Below are 18,928 nucleotides of genomic sequence, written 5' to 3'. Positions count from 1 at the left end.
TAAAAGAAAGAAAGAAAACAAGCATTGGCAGGAAGGGGTGGATTTAAAAGGAGAATCTGGGGAAATTTAGGGGGTGCCTGCTGTCAGGGGTGCAATTATTAAGATAACAGCACCAAAATTTCAGAGTACCTTCGTGAGACCCTACTGATGACTTCACCCAGGTTTGGTGAAGTTTGGTTCAGGAAGTCCAAAGTTATGGACTCTCAAAGGTGTAGCCCCCATCTCCTATTAGCTCCCGTTGGAAACAATGGGGGATGGGGGCACCCCCTTTGGGAGTCCATAACTTTGGATTCCCTAAACCAAACCTCACCAAAACTGGGTGATATCATCAGGAAAGTCTCCCAAAAAATCCCTGAAATTTTGGTGCTGCTAGCCTAAAAAGTGCGCCCCCTGTAGGCCAAAAACAGAAAAAACACTGAAAATACAAAAAAAATCCCACAAACGAACCTGCATTTTTGGCGCCCACCACAAGGGGCCCCCTGGCCAACTGCCCACTTTGCCCAATGGGAGGAACACCTCTGTTAGCATAAGCCCAGTCAGCCGCCTCTTGCAAAAAGGCAAAGCTACCCTTTGGCCTGCGGACTCCAGACCATTCTGCACGGCCAACTATTTTTTAGACGCAGCCGACAGAATCAAGAGTCGTTAACCATTCCAGGTTTACTTGAAGAAAACGTAAAGATCGTTACCGGGAGAGATTACATGTGGTCGGCAGCTCTAGCTGCTGCGAGACTAGTATTCAAGAGTACATTCACAGTACGGCAAGGTTTCCGACACAGAATTCTTTCTCTGAGTGCACGCACACACTCGGGCCCAAAATGAACACGGAGGAAGGGAGGGAGGCCGCAGCTGAAAGTCGCCCGTGCTTCTGCAGAGGGGAGGAGTCCTTGCCCCCGCCGGTTCTTCAGTGCAATTCCAGACGCAAAAGGCACAATGCTGTGAAGAGCTCCTGGTGGGCTTTGGAAGGCCAAAAGGCAACGGGCAGCAAAGAAGGTGTTGGCATCATCCCATAATCCATGGCTCTTGCAATGCAGTTACGAATCAGAAAATAAACGTCTGGGGGTTTCTTATCTTTTTGGGGAACCGAGTGAAGGGACGGAGGAAGGGTTTAAGGCCAAGGAGACAAGCTAACCACCCAGTGTGAACGCAGATTCTCCAAAACAGAATTTTGCAAAGACCTGTCTCATGCAAAGGGGTCCCACCGACTAGAGAGCCACCCCACCCCCCCCACCCCCACAACCATTTTCGCTACAAAGAGATCAGCAGCAGGATCCACTGAATCATTCCAGTTCATGCAAAGGGCCGGAATCAGCCAACCTGGGATCTTTGGGGCAGTGAGTTACACCCACACCGTTCTAAAGCTAAACAGTGCCGAAGGACGCACCTCTGAATATGTTCTCACCTTATTTCCCATGGGTCAAAGGTTAAGAGAACAGCTCAGAAATTGAATGCCCAGTGTTAAGCATTTTAAGACCCCCCACCTCCATAAAAACGTCTGGCTGTTGATACGCAGAGCTGCATGTCAACATCAGGATCATCAGCCCAGACTGTTAAAAGTCCTGGAATATTTGAAAGGTGGTAAATAACAGGAAGCCATTCATGCACATCATAGAATCATAGAGTTGGAAGGGATCACAAGGGCCATCCAGTCCAGCCCCTGCCATGCAGGAACACACAATCAAAGCACTCCCGTCATATGTTAATCCAGCCTCTGTTTTAAAACATCCAAAGAAGGAGACTCCACTACTCTCCGAGGCAGTGAATTCCACTGTCGCGCAGCCCTGACAGTCAGAAAGTTCTTCCTGATGTTAAGGTGGAACCTCTTTTTCTGCACTTCGAACCCGTGTCCTAGTTTCTGAGGCAGAATCCCTTCCCTCCTGCCACCTTCCTCCAAAAGATTTAAAACAACATCACTCTGCACCCAGTAGTTTAAGGTTAACTAGAACCTATTAAGTTGTAAATCATGTACAAAACCTCAGATAATTTGATATGAATGAAAAACATTACCAACAATAACCGAATGTTTTATCTTTTGCAGGCAAATTATAAAAGACAATTAACAAAAGATTATGGGTTTCAAATAAACAGCAATGAAGTATAGGGGGAAAAAATTGTATAGCCATTTTTTCAGCACATACAAGTGCTTACCCCTCCACAAAATCAAACAATTTCCAATTTTAATATGTACGGTATGTATCGAATTAAGGGGCAACATAATCTCCAGATGGGCTATTATTTTGCCAAAGCTTTTTCAAGCCCCAACCTAAAGATAAAAATAAAAACAACCAGAAATCATAGATATATCCCAAAACCTCTGAAAGTCACTGATTAAAAAAATATTAATGGTCACTTACTATAGTGTATTCTTACAGAGGAAATTACTCTGTGTTGTAGCACTTATGTATTTTTTATGCATGATACTCCAAGCTCCTCCAACATAAAAATGTTACAAGTAATCCTCTTTTCATAGGGTAAACTATAAATTGAAACGGCATGTTGGGCTTCAAAGCTTAATGTTCAATTTACCCTCACATTAAAGTACAGAACTGTCACACAAAAAGTTAGAGTAAACCTCAACTCACACACCAGGTTTTCTGGTAGACTGTTTGCAACGTAATAGGTTCTAGTTAATCTTAAACTACATGGTGCATAAGAACATAAGAACAAGCCAGCTGGATCAGACCAAAGTCCATCTAGTCCAGCTCTCTGCTACTCGCAGTGGCATAGTAGTATTGTTTTAAATCCTATGGTCCCCCGTCCCCCCCTCCCCCGCTCCAGGGTTATAGTGGACCTTCCTCCAAACAGCCTTCCACTGAGTGGCTGCCTTTAGCCTGCAGAGCTCTGGAATGACAGCAAAAGGCTGAGGGGTGAATGGCTCCATTCCAGATACAGCTACAGCAGCAATCTGGTAAAGGGTCGGGGGCTGTCTTTTTCGGCAATCCCTGCTTCCCACCATTTTCTGTCCTCTCAGAAAACCACGGCCACAGGCCACTGAGATGGGAACGAAGTGCAATGTGAATCTCTCGTGGCACCCCCTTGCTGGAATGAGCCACCTGTCAGAAGGATAAAATTCGACATCCTGAAGAGTCAGGCTGGACAAACGCACGCAGGACAAGTCCCACTGCTGGAATCAGAAATCTAGGGCAGCGCAGGACACATTGACACTGAAGGCAGCCAGTGGGAGCAGCTTTGCCCAGCTCCATCCAACATGGCCGCTGTCCAGTTCTGCAGCCTCCAACAGGATCTGAAATACACTCATGAAAACAGAACTGCCTGCTGAATGGGGGTTTGGTGAGGATGGACAGTGTCGTCCCGCCCCACTCCGGCCCGAAGGCTGGCAATGAAAGCAGAAGTTCCTGCAGTTTTGAACTTGGAAGGGCTTGTTTTCAAAAACCGAACAGGTAAGACATCTGTCCCTCAGAGGTAAACGCAGCAGCTGGTTTCCCCAGGATTTGGCTGGCCAGTCGAGGCCACGGCTGCTGTCTGAGCTCGGTTGCTGGGGAGTAGCAACAAAGACATTAGCTACAGGTTTTGCTCATTTTGTAGTCTGGGAACGACTGACAAGCCCGTGTTGTTTCCTTTCTACATCCCCCCCCCCCCCCCCGCGCCAGCATCCTCCTTCAAATTCACATTTTCTGGTCGGCAACAGTAAAGGAGGGAACGGTGGAGACGCTTTAATGATGAACAGTTCTAGACGAACGTGGGACACGAAGGACCCCAAGGAGATTCACAGGCAACGATTTCTGGCCAACTCCAGGCCCTGACAGGGGACCGCTTGTGCCGAAGGCGTCACAGGCAGCCAACGCGAGGGCCTCGCTGCAGAGATGCAGCCACTTTTCAACCAGACCTTCTGTTCAGGCATTCCTCGGGACTCCAGTCCACTTGACCTTCCTGTGAGCAGATCTGGTTTCCCTTCAGGAAGGGGAGGCAAAATGGCTTGCGGCAAGCAGAGGAGGGGGGCCATCCGAGAAATGTAGACAGTCCAGCAATTTTTAAATACCCAGAAACCAGGGAAATGGGAAAGATAAAGACGAGTTCACATATCTTTGGGCATCCCAAGTATTTGCATTGAACATGGATTAAAGGCAAGTCTCCGGGGGGGAGGGGGGGCGCACACAGACACACAAATGTCCTCGGAAAGATGTCATAAGGGATACGAAACAGCCAGAAGGTGTGTCCCTCTGTCTGGTTAAGCAGATGCAGATGTAAGTATTCCATATCCAGTCCCAACACAGCTGTTTTTCACAGCACCGTGCTGAGCCCTTGAACACTGTGACTTCCTAACACAGCAAGGCCCAGCGTTGGTTAGACCCAAGCGGCTAACTTAGACCACACCAGACTGACCAAGGGGCCCAGACATCCATGAACGTTTTAGTGCCGTCAGCCACCTGCTGACTTTCAGGCACCCGTGACGGCCCTTCCCACACAACTTAGGCAAAAGTCGTGTATGACAGTGGACACTGTTTCAGTGCCCCCCCCCCCGCCTTTGCTCACAGCAGGGGAGAAACTCGATCACATTTTGTGGGAGGGGGACCAGCCCCTCTCCCCAAAGGCAGGGGCATTCGACGTAGGTTCTGAAGGTCAAGTGGCAGAAGGCAGTGTCCCAAGGCAGGCCGATCACGCCAAAGCAGTGTCCGTAGCGCGGTGGCTCTCCAGACGTGGAAACGGCATCGAGACACTGAGTGCAAATGAGAGCGTGGGCTCCCGTAGAGGATCTCTGCCACTCTCCTGTTCAACAGACACTGAAGACCGAGGGGGCTTGGGCCCGGTACTTCTCGTGGAAGGCCTTGAGGATGGGCACGAGGTTGGTGAACACCGGGCGGAAAGAGGCTTCCGATTCCCAACAATTTTTCATCAGACGGTAGATCTGGGGAAAGAGGCATGGGTGAAGAAGGGGCATCGGACAATTGGGGCCTCAAGAACAAGGACATGCAAGACAGTTCTCCTGAGGTTGAACAAACCGGCCCCACTAAACTGCCTGTATATGGGAACTTCGAAGATAACCCCTTCTGAGCAGTCTAGAAAACAGAAGATCCATCCATCCATCCATCCTTCCATCCACCCTCCCTCCCTCCCCTGCCTTCCTCCCCAGTGGGAACCCAAAGCAGATGACAACTTTCTTCTCTCCTCTGTTTTATCCTCACAACAAGTTTGTGAGGTAGTCTAGGCTAAGAATCCATGACTGGCCTAAAGATACCAAGCAAACCTCCACAGCTGAGTGGGAATTCGAACGTGCCGCTATGTCACACTGGCGGAGTACATTCTTGATAGACGAAGTTTTAACATAAAGCAAAGAGAACGGGTGCTTGCACAAGCAGGTCTATGGATTCTACTACGGATTCTATACGTAGCAAAGACAAACACCAACACATCGGAAGAGACTGCAGCCTCCCGCTGAGGGCACCTGCAGTGCCAACCTCTGCCAGGCCCTTTGTGCGGAGGGCAGGCAGCAGCACCATCTTGTAAAAGTAAAGTTTCCCGTGCATTTCATAGACAGGACTCAATTGTTCCTCAACTGCCACAAGCCAAGTTACGGAAATATTCTGTTCATGGCTCACGTACAGCTCAGGACCTGCAACAGGGCTCTGACCGTTGGGCAAATATTCTGAAACATATTAAAGCCTCCGCCTTGCAGTTTGCTCAAGAAATGCACTGCTAAGAAGGGCTGGATTCAGAGCAGGCAGAGGTGCTGCCGGGAGGTATAGCGGAGCCCTCAGAGGGTGCCAGGCTTCCCAGCGAAAACAGGAGCAGCAGCGAACGACACCTTTCCCCTTTCTATTGATTTTAATGGAAACTACCTCCATGCTCAGACTGAGCCCATTCAGCCACGCCAATTCCAGCTTCTGCAACCCAAGGGTGCTGGATTACGACATGCCGCCCAGATGTGGGACTGCCCTTGGAAGCCATCCCCAAAAACATCCATTTGTACAGAACTCTAATGTGCCCCTGAACAGAGCAGGCAGAGTTGTTCATATTGCAATTGTTTAGGAGAATGGCCAGCCACCCAAAAGGCCACCCGTGTGTTTCTGGCTTCAGTTCAAGGTGCTTGTCCTTATACTCTGCACAAGTGTGTGTGTGGGGGGGGGGGGGGGTTTCAGTTTCACTTAACTACTAAGACAGACCTGGGCATTATACGGCCCGCGGGCCACATCCAGCCCGCTGGATGACCTTGACTGGCCCCCCCTGCTGTGCTGGGGAGCGAGGCGCCTTTGAAAGCCCCGCAGAAGCTGGTTGCCTTGGCTGCCGGCTTCTGCGGGGCTTTCAAAAGCGCCTCGCCCCCCTGCCTTTTGGCCCGGCCCTCCACAATATTTTCTGTTTCTTATGCGGCCCCATGGAAAAAATAATTGCCCACACCTGTACTAAGAGCTTCTGCCGGGCACTGGCATTTCACCTTCCTATTTCTATCCCAGTGGTGGTGAACCTATGGAACGGGTGCTAGAGGTGGCACTCAGAGCCCTCTCTGTGGGCACACATGCACAGAGTTCATCATGGGGGGTTTTTTTGGAAAATCGCCCCCCACACATCTAGGCTGATCTGGGCTGCTGGGCACAATGTGTAGGTAACCCTGTTATGTGCTGTTAAACCCCACTGATTTTCATGGGAAGAACTAAAGCACGATTCTTTACCTGGGAGTAAGCTCGGATGCTGGCAATGGGGCTTGCTTCTAAACCCTCCTAGGGCCGTGATTCACCCATTCGAAGTGTTGCACGGTTGCTTCAAAGCAAAGCCACCGATTATCACCAAGCTTACTCCTGAGTAATGCGCGCCTTGGAGCCAACTGTTTTTTCTAAACTAAAACCTCAGTGTTCAGGTTAAATTACTGTGTTGGCACTGTGCGACAAATAAGCGGCGTTTGGGTTGCAGTTTGGGCACTCAGTCTTGAAAAGGTTCACCATCACTGTTCTATCCTTTTTGGGAACGGCATGTCAGGGTTGGCACCTGCCCTCTCTGGAGTCAAACCATTCAGAGCTCAAGGCAACACCTGGTCAAGGGAAGCCTCCTTTCATCTACCTGTCTATCATATGCTAATGGACCTTCTGTTCTAAATCTGCGCCTGGTACAGGCCTCTGGAAGGGGGAAGGGAGGCGCAGAGGCCTTGGGCAGAAGACTATCACTTTGGCCTTGAGACACTCAGTACTCCATAACAAAGCTTTTCACACCTTGTTGTTCTACTAATCTGTGGGAAGAAGGGAGGGGGTGTCCGAGTGGGAAAAGGAGGGAATGCATGTGTCTGCAGGAACCAGGACCCCCAGATCTGGCTTCCTGCAGTTTGAGCCCTTGCTGCCAACCCAATAAAGGCTTCTGATTTTACATCCAGAGTCAATGTATTGATCGTTGTGCCAAGACCTAACACAGAGAATGTTTACCATCACTCAAGACGAAAGAAGGCAAGGGCAAACGCTGATGGGGTAGTGGTAAAGTGAACATGCATTATATGGATCATAAAAAAGGCCCAACGCGTTTTGCGTGCCATTTCATCGGAGGATCTCTGAATACATTTATGTCTGGTGGTTTTCCCACAGTTGCTGGACACTGAGAAAAGGAAGCAGAATCTGTATGAGCTCGGCAGCTGTGAGCCAAACGGGGCAGACAAACACATTTGGAGATCCTCTGACAAAGCGGCAATCGGCATCTAATATCCCTGTAATAATTTTTCACTTTTCCACGGTATCATTGTGAGGCATCTCCCCTCCCTGGCATCAAACCATTCAGACTTCAAGGTCACCCCTGGTCAGGGGGAACATCCTTTCATATACCTGTCTATCCTATGAACCCTTTTGTTCTAAATATCTGTGCTTGGTAACACAGCTAAGTAGGCAACCTTGCCTAGGGCCTCCAGAAAGGGGGAGGAAGGTGCGGAGGCTCCGGGCAGAAGACTATCGCTTGGTCTTGAGACACTCAGTACTCCATAACAAAGCTTTTCACACCTTGTTGTTCTACTAATCTGTGGGAAGAAGGGAGGGGGTGTCCCAGTGGGAAAAGAAGGGAATGCATGTGTCTGCAGGAGCCCAGATCCCCAGGTCTGGCTTCCTGCAGTTTGAGTCCTTGTTGCCTACCTAATAAAGGCTTCTGATTTCATCTTGGAGAGTTCCGCAGGGCCTGTAAGACCGAATTGTTCCACCGGGCCTTTGGGGAGGCCGGCCGATGATAGTGTGCGCCCCTCCTGCCCCTCCCTATTACCACTCTGGGAGCTACAACATCTATACCGCCCCCCTCTCCGGGAGGGGGTTCTTATTGATAGTTTAATGCTGGACGCCATATGGTTTATGGTTTATACGAAACGCTGTAATTTTATGTAATTTTATGCAATTTCTATATTTAATAATGTTATTGATTTTAAATGATATTGTTATTGCCATATTGTCGATAATGTCTGTTGTTCACCGCCCAGAGCCCGTAGGGGATGGGGCGGTTTTATAAATACAATTATAAATAAATAAATAAAATAAATAAAATATTTAGAGTCAATGTATTGATCATCGTGCCAAGACCTTTCAACCATCAGCATGTCGCTCTGCCTGCTTTAGTCTTGGCGACCGGTGCAGCCCGTCTTCTTGTTTGTTACCATCATTTTTTGAAAGAGCCAGCGTGGTGTAGCAGTTAAGGTATTGGACTAGGTCCATGGTGGTGAACCTTTGGCACTCCAGATGTTATGGACTACAATTCCCATCAGCCCCTGCAATTGGCCATGCTGGCAGGGGCTGATGGGAATTGTAGTCCATAACATCTGGAGTGCCAAAGGTTCACCACCACTGGACTAGGACCTGGGAAACACAGGTTCAAATCCCCACTCGTGCAGTGGAAATTTGCTGGGGGGGGGGTCATTGAGTCAGTCACCCACTCTCAGTCCTGTCCCTGGTTTGTGTTTGGATGAGAGACCTCCGAGGAATACCAGGGACACGGCAAGCCACCTCCCGACATATCCTGCCTTGAAACCCCCAACAGGGTCACTCGAAATCAGCTGTGACTTGATGGCAAAACAAGTAAACAAAAGGCACTCAAGAAACCAGTCCGCCCCAGGTGCCACTAGCCCCAATCCAGATTCCAAACATGGAATTCAATTCAGACACGGGCCCAAACTGCACGTTCTGGCTTCATCGTTTGTTTTCAGATGATAAGCCCACAGGAGACAACAGGCTAGAGGTCTCACGGAAGACCACGTGTGCTAAGGAACAGGGGATCAACTGAGACCAGTGCTGGGCAGAGAGGCCCCTGCCTGCAGGCAGTCTCCAGACCCGCTCTGGTTTTCAGACCTAACGGCAGACAGAAAGCCAGAAAGACTCTTGCATTTTCAGTGATCCATTGGTCTCGAATTCTCCTTTAAGAAGAAGAGTTTGGATTTATATTCCCCTTTTCTCTCCTGTAAGGAGAATCAAAGGGGCTGACAATCTCCTTGCCCTTCTCCCCTTACAACAAACACCCTGTGAGGTAGGTGGGGCTGAGGTCACCCAGCTGGCATGTGTTGCAGGGCACAGGCTAATCTAGTTCACCAGATAATCTTCGACAGCTCAAGTGGCAGAGCGGGGAATCAAACCCGGTTCTCCAGATCAGAGTGCGCCTGCTCTTAACCACTACACGACGCTGGCTCCCGGGACCTTTTCCTCTACAAGCTGCCGGCATGAAGAAGTCCCAAATTTCTCAGGCTGCAGATCGACACACCAAAGCTGTGCAGGACTCACCTCACAAGGACAGTCCTTGGGGCTGGGCAGTCGCCTCCCTCTGTCCAGCAGTTCTATAAGCCGCAGCACGGTCATCTGCCCCTGAGTCACTCCAATCATCTCAATGAATTTCTAAAGAAACAGGGAAAACAAAGGAGCCGTCAGCACAGACAGGAGCAGCCAAGTTCCACACATCACAACTGCCTGGTTTTCATAACAAATGTCTCCCTCTGAAAAGCAAGACCTCCAGATGCACAACCAAATTGTAGTTCATCAAATTTCTGATCAGACTTTGGTTCATTCAATCAGGAGCGTGGAAAGTATGCCAGGGTAGGTGTCCCGCCCCTGGACTGTTCAACAACAAGACCCTGTATCCAGCTGATTTCTTTATTATGAAACAGAATCAGGAATAGGCATTTAGACTGCTACTGTCAAAAGCATAGCCACTGTTGCAGCCGCCATTTCCCCCCACAGCATGCCACTCCACCTCTGATTACCAGTTCCCCAGGGGGGATGGCACCCCTCCAGTCCCACCGCCCAGAAAGAAGAAACTGCCTCCCCCCGCAGGGTCAAAGCAACCTACATTCCAGACTACTGACAGAGCTACAACAGCAGATGTCTAATGAGCTGATAAGGCAGTGCCTGAGAAGCTAAGTGGAAAAAAATAAGCACAGCAGGGAGTGGGAATGAGAAGAGAAAGGTTCCCACATCTCGGGCAGGAGACAGGAGGCATGGCAGGACCAAACAGGGGCTGATCAGGGTACTTTTTTTTCAAACCCTTGCGTGCCCCACGGGAAGCCCAGAATGCACCACACACCCATGAAGCTGCCTTATACTGAACCAGATCTTGGTTAATCAAGGTCAGTTCCAGGCTCCCGGGCAGAGGTCCTTCACACCACCTGCAGACTCATCTCTTTAACTGGAGATGCTGCTGACTGAACCTTCCACATGCAAAAAGCAGATGTGCTTCCGCTGAGGAAAGATCCCCTCCTCTATAACAGATGAACACAGGAAGCTGCCAGGTACTGAATCAGTTCATCAAGGCCAGTACTGTCAACTCAGGCTGGCAGTTGCTCTTCAGAGTCTTGGACATCACCTACCACCGGGCAGCCAGCGTGGCATAGTGCTTCAGAGCAGGTGTACTCTAATCTGTTTGATTCCCCACTCTGCCGCTTGAGCTGTGGAAGCTTATCTAGTGAACTAGGTTAGGTTGTGCACTCCAACACATGCCAGCTGAGTGACCTTGGGTTAGTCACAGTTCTTTGGAGCTCTCTCAGCCCCACCTACCTCACGGGTTTCTGTTGTGGGGAGAGGAACATAAGAACATAAGAACAAGCCAGCTGGATCAGACCAGAGTCCATCTTGTCCAGCTCTCTGCTACTCACAGTGGCCCACCAGGTGCCTTTGGGAGCTCACATGCACGATGTGAAAGCAATGGCCTTCTGCTGCTGCTGCTGCTCCCGAGTACCTGGACTGCTAAGGCATTTGAAATCTCAGATCAAGGATCAAGATTGGTAGCCATAGATCGACTTCTCCTCCATAAATCTGTCCAAGCCCCTTTTAAAGCTATCCAGGTTAGTGGCCATCACCACCTCCTGTGGCAGCATATTCCAAACACCAATCACACGTTGCGTGAAGAAGTGTTTCCTTTTATTAGTCCTAATTCTTCCCCCCAGCATTTTCAATGGATGCCCCCTGGTTCTAGTATTGTGGGAAAGAGAGAAAAATGTCTCTCTGTCAACATTTTCTACTCCATGCATAATTTTATAGACTTCAATCCTATCCCCCCTCAGATGTCTCCTCTCCAAACTAAAGAGTCCCAAACGCTGCAGCCTCTCCTCATAGGGAAGGTGCTCCAGTCCCTCAATCATCCTCGTTGCCCTTCTCTGCACTTTTTCTATCTCTTCGATATCCTTTTTGAGATGTGGCGACCAGAACTGAACACAGTACTCCAAGTGCGGTCGCACCACTGCTTTATATAAGGGCAGGACAATCCTTGCAGTTTTATTCTCAATTCCTTTCCTAATTATCCCCAGGAAGGGAGAGGAGTTTGTAACCCCATTGAGTCTCCTGACAGGAGAGAAATGGGGGATTTAAATCCAACATCCTAAACACTCAAACTGCATGATGGGAAAGAGTGTAGCCGCACAGCCAACCCCCTAAGCAACGTCTCTGGCATCTGTCCCAGCCTTCAATGGAATGCTCACAGAGACCCCTGAGCTTAGCCATTCACAGAGTGTCCTCACCCACTGACACCCCCAGTCATGGGACTCACCGCTGGGGGGCTCTGACTAGAATCGCAGTGTGTCAAGAGCTCATATAAAGTCACTCCAAAGGACCAGACGTCGGAGGCATAGTAAAATTTACACTCCTTCAGGCACTCCACAGCATACCTGCAGCACAAAGAAAACAGGGACAAAGACCCACTGAGCAGGAGATTGAAGGACAAGACTCACATTCTGGGATGCAAGGAAAAGTCCATCTACAGTCCCGAGAAGAGTCCTGTCCAGTGATGGCAAACCTTTTGGGGTTGGCGTGACAAAAATTCGGAAAATGCCTGACTCTGCTGGTGGGTCACCCCTCCCCCAGAACAAAAGAGAAACAACTGTTTACATATTCATTAATTTTTTTAAAAAAAAGACAGTCCAGTCATGTATGGTGTTATGTATTATACGAAGAAATGTCAAATAATTTCAGAAATGAAACACAAGTAAAACACGCTAAGTTGTCAGATTCTGGTGAATGCTGGCGTGTCACCCAAATTGTCATGGCGTGTTACCTTTGACACCTGTGTTATAAGTTCTAGTCCAACATTCTGTCTCCCACAGGGGCCAACCGGTTCCTTTGGAGGGCCAACAACAGGGCAGAGAGGGTGAGGCTTTCCCCTGATAAGAACATAAGAGAACCCCTGCTGGGTCAGACCAGCGAAGGTCCATCTAGTCCAGTATCCTGCCTCACACAGTAGCCAACCTGGAGGGTCAACAACAGGGCATAGAGGCCGAGGCCTTTCCCTGATGTCAGCTCCTGGTACAGGTATTCAGAGGTTACTTCCCCTGAATTTGCAGGTTCTCTTTAGGCTCCATGCAGAGGCGGAGCTACCAGGGGACACATGGCACCGGACGCACACCTGGGGGCGGGGCAGAAAATTGTTCCCACCCCACTCCCATACACACACACTCACTCACTCTTACCTTCATTCAGCCTGAAAGTGCAGGCTGGAAAAAGTGGCCTGTTCACTTGAGGCTGAAAATGGCCTGGTGGGAACTACACTTCCCAGGAGACCTTGTGAGACCTTGTGAAAACGCAGAGTGCGCACCAGGCGCCGTATGGCCCAGCCACGCCTCTGGCCCCATGGTTAGTAGCCACTGAGCTGGTACACCACAGTTGTGTTAACTGTTAGCAGGTATTTCTGGGAAGCTCATTAACAGAGCTTACACATCTTCATAGATGAGAAAGAATGTCAACTTTGGTACTCCCTCTCAGTGATAGATGTTGAGCAAACTGGTGGAGCCATTCCAGAGTAGAGAGCAATCCTATGTTGGCTAGAGAACTTGGTTCTAGCTCACACTGGGGTGTGCTGCCAGTCAGCCAAAACCTCCCCCAATATTGGTCATCTTGGAAAGCAAAACCCATCCAAAAATGAGCAAAGCCCCACAATATTTCCCATAAGAACATAAGAACAAGCCAGCTGGATCAGACCAGAGTCCATCTAGTCCAGCATTCTCCTACTCGAAGTGGCCCACCAGGTGCCTTTGGGAGCTCACATGCAGGATGTGAAAGCAATGGCCTTCTGCTGCTGCTGCTCCTGAGCACCTGGTCTGCTAAGGCATTTGCAATCTGAGATCAAGGAGGATCAAGATTGGTAGCCATAGATCGACTTCTCCTCCATAAATCTGTCCAAGCCCCTTTTAAAGCTATCCAGGTTAGTGGCCATCACCACCTCCTGTGGCAGCATATTCCAAACACCAATCACACGTTGCGTGAAGAAGTGTTTCCTTTTATGAGTCCCAATTCTTCCCCCCAGCATTTTCAATGGATGCCCCCTGGTTCTAGTATTGTGAGAAAGAGAGAAAACATTTTCTACCCATGCATAATCTTATAGACTTCAATCATATCCCCCCTCAGCCGTCTCCTCTCCAAACTAAAGAGTCCCAAACGCTGCAGCCTCTCCTCATAAGGAAGGTGCTCCAGTCCCTCAATCATCCTCGTTGCCCATGTTGGGGAGTGTGTGAATTCAACACAGTCTCTGGATGAACTGAGGTTCGGGCCGCCGAGATGGCCCCCAGGCTAGACCAATCTTGTCAGATCTTGCATGCTAAGCAGGGTCAGCCCTGGTTAGCCCTTGGATGGGAGACCACCAAGGAAGGAAGTCGAGGGATGTTATGCAGAGGCAAGGCAGCAGTAAATCATCACTGTCTGGCTCTCACCTTAAACTGGATGGCCCAGGTTAGCCCAATCTCATCAAATTTGGAAAGATAAGCAGGGTTGGCCCTGCACAGGACTTGGGTGGGAGGCCGCTGAGGAAGTCCAGGGCTGCTACGTCAGGGCAGACAACGGGAAACCACCTCCTGCACATCTCTTCTCTTGACAGCACTTTCCAGCACTGCCCACCTCTCAGGGGCTAAGAAGATCTGCCATGCTTGCTTACCAAAAGACAGGGCTGTCTCCATCTTCACAAACACGGTAGTACTCATGCCCTTCCGGGATGGCTTTGGCAAGGCCGAAGTCGCCAATCTTGACCACGTTCTCATTCTCCAGGAGCACGTTCCTGGCGGCTAAATCCCGATGGATGTAACGGAGGGAGTGGAGGTAAGCCATCCCCTGGCAAGAGCAAACACAGGGTTAGCGCCCAGCTTCCACAACTGAGGAGGCCCAAAGGGGATCTGCTCAGAACTGGAGATTCAGCAGCCCGACATCTTGGCCTCCGGCTGAAAGAACACATTCCAGAGCAAGAGATGGGTTCATCCAGCATGCCCCTCCCTGCCACTCTTGTCCCCACAAAAGGAAATCTGATCTTTTGTCAAATGAATTCTGCATCTAAAGGGAAGTTAGAACATAAGAACAAGCCTGCTGGATCAGACCGGAGTCCATCTAGTCCAGCATTCTGCTACTCGCAGTGGCCCACCAGATGCCTTTGGGAGCTCACATGCAGGAGGTGAAAGCAATGGCCTTTTGCTGCTGCTGCTCCTGAGCACCTGGTCTGCTAAGGCATTTGCAATCTCAGATCAAGTTATATTTACCTCACAGATCTGCTGGGCAAAGAGGAGGATGTGAGCCAGGCTGACATGGTGCTTGGGAAGATAATCTCTCAGGCTACCCAATGGGACGTACTCCATGATGAGCTGCACAACCTTTTCCCCTGTGAACAGAGAGTTACATTTTTATCTGAAGGCCTTTCTCCCTCCAAAAGGGACCTAAAGAAAGGGGAGGGGGCCTCAGGTATTTTCTAAGGCTGATTGGGCTGGGTGGGGAGACCATGGGAAAAACGTATGCAATGGAGATCGGCCACCTCTTCCCCCCAAATCAGTCCCTGAGGTACCAAGCCACCATTCTGAATTAAGTGGGGATCAGTGTACACAATACAACCCAGTAGGATTTACACTGGAGAAGACTTGCGGCAATTACAGTCGACTTTCAACTGAAGTCTTGTTATAAGTATAATACGTATCCGAAACCACAAACGATACAACAGTACCACAAGGTATCTGAAATACAAACCCTAATAACACTGATAAAAATCCCGTGTCATACAAAACAAAGATCCTGTGTAAGACGATGAAAGTCCACTAAGCTAACCAGAACTTGGATATGTACCGGTCTTGTACAAGCTTCAAGGCTAGTGGAACACAAATTCCATATGTCTGTGCTTCCAACATGTACAACAGTTTGTATGAATGGCAATGATTTGAAACCTATGACAAGCTGGACCTGAAGAAGAAGAAGAAGAAGAAGAAGAAGAAGAAGAAGAAGAAGAAGAGGAAGAAGAGGAAGAAGAAGAAGAAGAAGAAGAAGAAGAAGAAGAGGAAGAGGAAGAGGAAGAGGAAGAGGAAGAAGAAGAAGAAGAAGAAGAAGAAGAAGAAGAAGAAGAAGAAGAAGAGGAAGAGGAAGAAGAAGAAGAAGAAGAAGAAGAAGAAGAAGAAGAAGAAGAAGAGGAAGAGGAAGAGGAAGAGGAAGAAGAGGAAGAAGAGGAAGAAGAGGAAGAAGAGGAAGAAGAGGAAAAAGAAGAAGAGGAAGAGGAAGAAGAGGAAGAGGAAGAGGAAGAGGAGGAGTAGTTTGGATTTATATCCTCCCTTTCTCTCCTGCAGGAGACTCAAAGGGGCTGACAATCTCCTTGCCCTTCCCCCCTCACAACAAACACCCTGTGAGGTGGGTGGGGCTGAGAGAGCTCCGAGAAGCTGTGACTGGCCCAAGGTCACCCAGCTGGCGTGTGTGGGAGTGCACAGGCTAATCTGAATTCCCCAGATAAGCCTCCACAGCTCAGGCGGCAGAGCTGGGAATCAAACCCGGTTCCTCCAGATTAGATACAACCAACCAGAAATGAAGAGAAACCAATGCATGGGTGGTATATCAATGCTGCATAGGCTTTTTGCTACACTGTGTAATGGAGGCTGTCTGCCAGAAGATGACGTTTGGTTTTACCGTATAATATGTGTATATGTGAAATGGGAATACATGATAGCTATAAACTGCACCTTCAAAATATATTTACGTTTATATTTCATATTATGTCACATCATTAGTATAGTGGAGCTAAGTTGGTATTCATATATTTGAGCACCTAATATTGGTTAGGCACTGTATTTATTTAGAGCCTATTATATTCATTTAAGAACTTTACATTTATTAGTAAAATCAAATGCCTATGCAGCGTTGATATACAACCCTGGAATTGGTTTCTCTTCATTCATGATTTGAAACCATCAAGGGATGCTGCAAAATGTTTTCAGAGCAGACCGCAGTTCCTGACTGTTTCAAATCATTGCCGTTCATACAAACTTTTGTACATCTTGGAAGCACAGACATATGGAATTCATGCAACACTAATCTTGAAGCTTGTATGAGACCAGGACACATTCGGGTTGTGGTTAGCTTAGTGGACTTTCATTGCATAACACAGGACCTTTGCTTTGTACTACACAGGTTTTTCGTCAGTGTTATTAAAGTCTATTTCAGACACCTTGTGGTAGTAGGGCGTTGTGGGTTTTCCGGGTTGTCTGGCCATGTTCCATGTAGCATTGTCTCCTGACGTTTCGCCTGCCTCTGTGACCGGCAGGAGAAAATGCTACTGGAACACGGCCACACAAGCTGGAAAACCCACAACGCCCCAGTGATTCCAGCTGCGAAAGCCTTCAACAATACCTTGTGGTACTGTTGTATCGTTTGTGGTTTGGGACATTTATAATACTTACAACAAGACTTAATCTGAAAGTAGACCGCAATTGCTGAAAGCCTTCTTCAGTGTAATTTCTACTGCAGTGGTGGCGAACCTATGGCACGGGTGCCAGAGGTGGCACTCAGAGCCCTCTCTGTGGGCACGCACAGAGTGTCCCCCCCTCATACACATCTAGGCTGGCCTGGCCTGCTGGCTTGATTATTAGCATTAAACCTAAGACCTGGTTTTGGGAAAGCAGTGTAGGTAACCCTGTTAAGTGCCGTTAAACCCCACTGATCTTCATGCAAAGAATGAAAGCGCAATCCTTTACCTGGGAGTAAGCTCGGTTGCTGGCAATGGGGCTTGCTTCTGAGTAAACCCTCCTAGGGTTGTGATTCACCCATTGGAAGAGATGCACGGTTGCTTCAAAGCAAAGCCCCCGCTTACCACCAACCTTACTCCCGAGTAACCCACGCCTCAGAGCCAACCGTTTTTTCTAAATGAAAACCTCAGTATTCAGGTTAAATTGCCGTGTTGGCACTTTGCGATAAATAAGTGGGTCTTGGGTTGCAATTTGGGCACTTGGTCTCGAAAAGGTTCGCCATCACTGTTCTACTGGATGGTCGTGGAGTGAAGAGGTTGGAACGGCTGTACCTTGCTCGCTGCAGCAGCCCTTGTATTTGACAATGTTTTCGTGGTAGAGCGTCTTCAAGATCTCAATCTCTTTCTTCCAGCTGGTCAAGAGCTGCTGGCTGAACCCCGACTTCAAAGACTTGACGGCCACCATCTCGCCCGTGCCGTCGTTGGTGGGATCGTAGCAGTACAAGCTCACTTTGCCAAAGTGACCCTGGGGAAATGTGCGAAGGAAACAAAACCTTGGAACTGGACAGTGCAAAATGGAGACTTTCGGCTGAATTTGGTTGGGGGCTGCTACTGGGGGGGTAGGGTATGTGGATAAGAGAGCAGCAGTGGCGAAGTGGTTAAGAGCAGGTGCACTCTAATCTGGAGAACCAGGTTTGATTCCCCGCTCTGCCATTTGAGCTGTGGAGGCTTATGTGGGGAACCAGGTGAGCTTGTGAACTCCAACACACGTCAGCTGGGTGACCTTGGGCTAGTTACAGTTCTTTGGAGCTCTCGCAATCCCGCCCTGCTCAGCAACCTTGGACTTCCTTGGTAGTCTCCCATTCAAACACTAACCAGGGCCATCCCTGCTTCATTTCTAAGATCTGAAGAGATCGGCCTAGCTCAGTGATGGCGGACCTTTTTGAGACCGAGTGCCCAAATTGCAACCCAAAACCCACTTATTTATCTCAAAGTGCCAACCCAGCAATTTAACCTGAAATGCTGAGGTTTAGAAAAAACTGGTTGGCTCCCTCTTTCTCCGCCCCACCCGCTCGAGTAGGGGCCAGCCTGCTCTAGCCTCCAGCAAGTCCTGCGGGCACCGCTCTGTGCCTCTCTAGCATCTCTGCCTCCTCTGCGCCCCCCCCCCTTGGGCAGCAGCCACCCCGGAGCACAGGCACCAGGCCCGTCGTGCTCAGTGGCCCAGGCCAGCCTAGATGTGTGTGTAGGGGGGTGATTTTCCGCCCCCCAAATGACGAACTCTGTGTGCGCGTGCCCACAGAGAGGGCTCTGAGTGCCACCTCTGGCACCCGTGCCATAGGTTCGCCATCACTGGCCTAGCTTAAGCCATCCAGGACAAGGCAGGAGATCATTAGAGATGGTTTGCTATTGCTTGTCTCTGCTCAGCAACCCTGGACTCCCTTGGTGGTCTCCCATCCAAATACTAACCAGGGGCCGCCCTGCTTCATTTCTAAGATCTGAAGAGATCGGCCTAGCCTGGGCCATCCAAGTGCCAGATATTCCAAACACACTGAAAACCAGCCTTGAAGGATGAAGGTTC

At 49.3% G+C, this 18,928-nt stretch overlaps 1 protein-coding gene across 1 annotated transcript in view; it reads right to left on the bottom strand.

The window, feature by feature from the left end:
• Positions 1 to 639: 639 nt before the first annotated feature.
• The window catches only part of TYK2 (tyrosine kinase 2), a 93,298-nt gene continuing 75,009 nt past the window's right edge, over positions 640 to 18,928 (bottom strand). The window contains exons 20-25 of the mRNA XM_048487458.1: positions 17,683 to 17,875; positions 14,897 to 15,015; positions 14,305 to 14,477; positions 11,932 to 12,049; positions 9,678 to 9,788; positions 640 to 4,864 (exon numbers count right to left, since the gene is read on the bottom strand). Of these exons, the coding sequence (XP_048343415.1) occupies positions 4,730 to 4,864; positions 9,678 to 9,788; positions 11,932 to 12,049; positions 14,305 to 14,477; positions 14,897 to 15,015; positions 17,683 to 17,875 (849 nt within the window). The 3' untranslated portion in view covers positions 640 to 4,729. The remainder of the gene's footprint in view (positions 4,865 to 9,677; positions 9,789 to 11,931; positions 12,050 to 14,304; positions 14,478 to 14,896; positions 15,016 to 17,682; positions 17,876 to 18,928) is intronic.

This window comes from Sphaerodactylus townsendi, linkage group LG03, assembly GCF_021028975.2.
Source record: "Sphaerodactylus townsendi isolate TG3544 linkage group LG03, MPM_Stown_v2.3, whole genome shotgun sequence".
NCBI lineage: Eukaryota > Metazoa > Chordata > Lepidosauria > Squamata > Sphaerodactylidae > Sphaerodactylus > Sphaerodactylus townsendi.
Note: the sequence above shows the minus strand (reverse complement) of the source record. Positions and strands in the feature narration are given on the sequence as shown.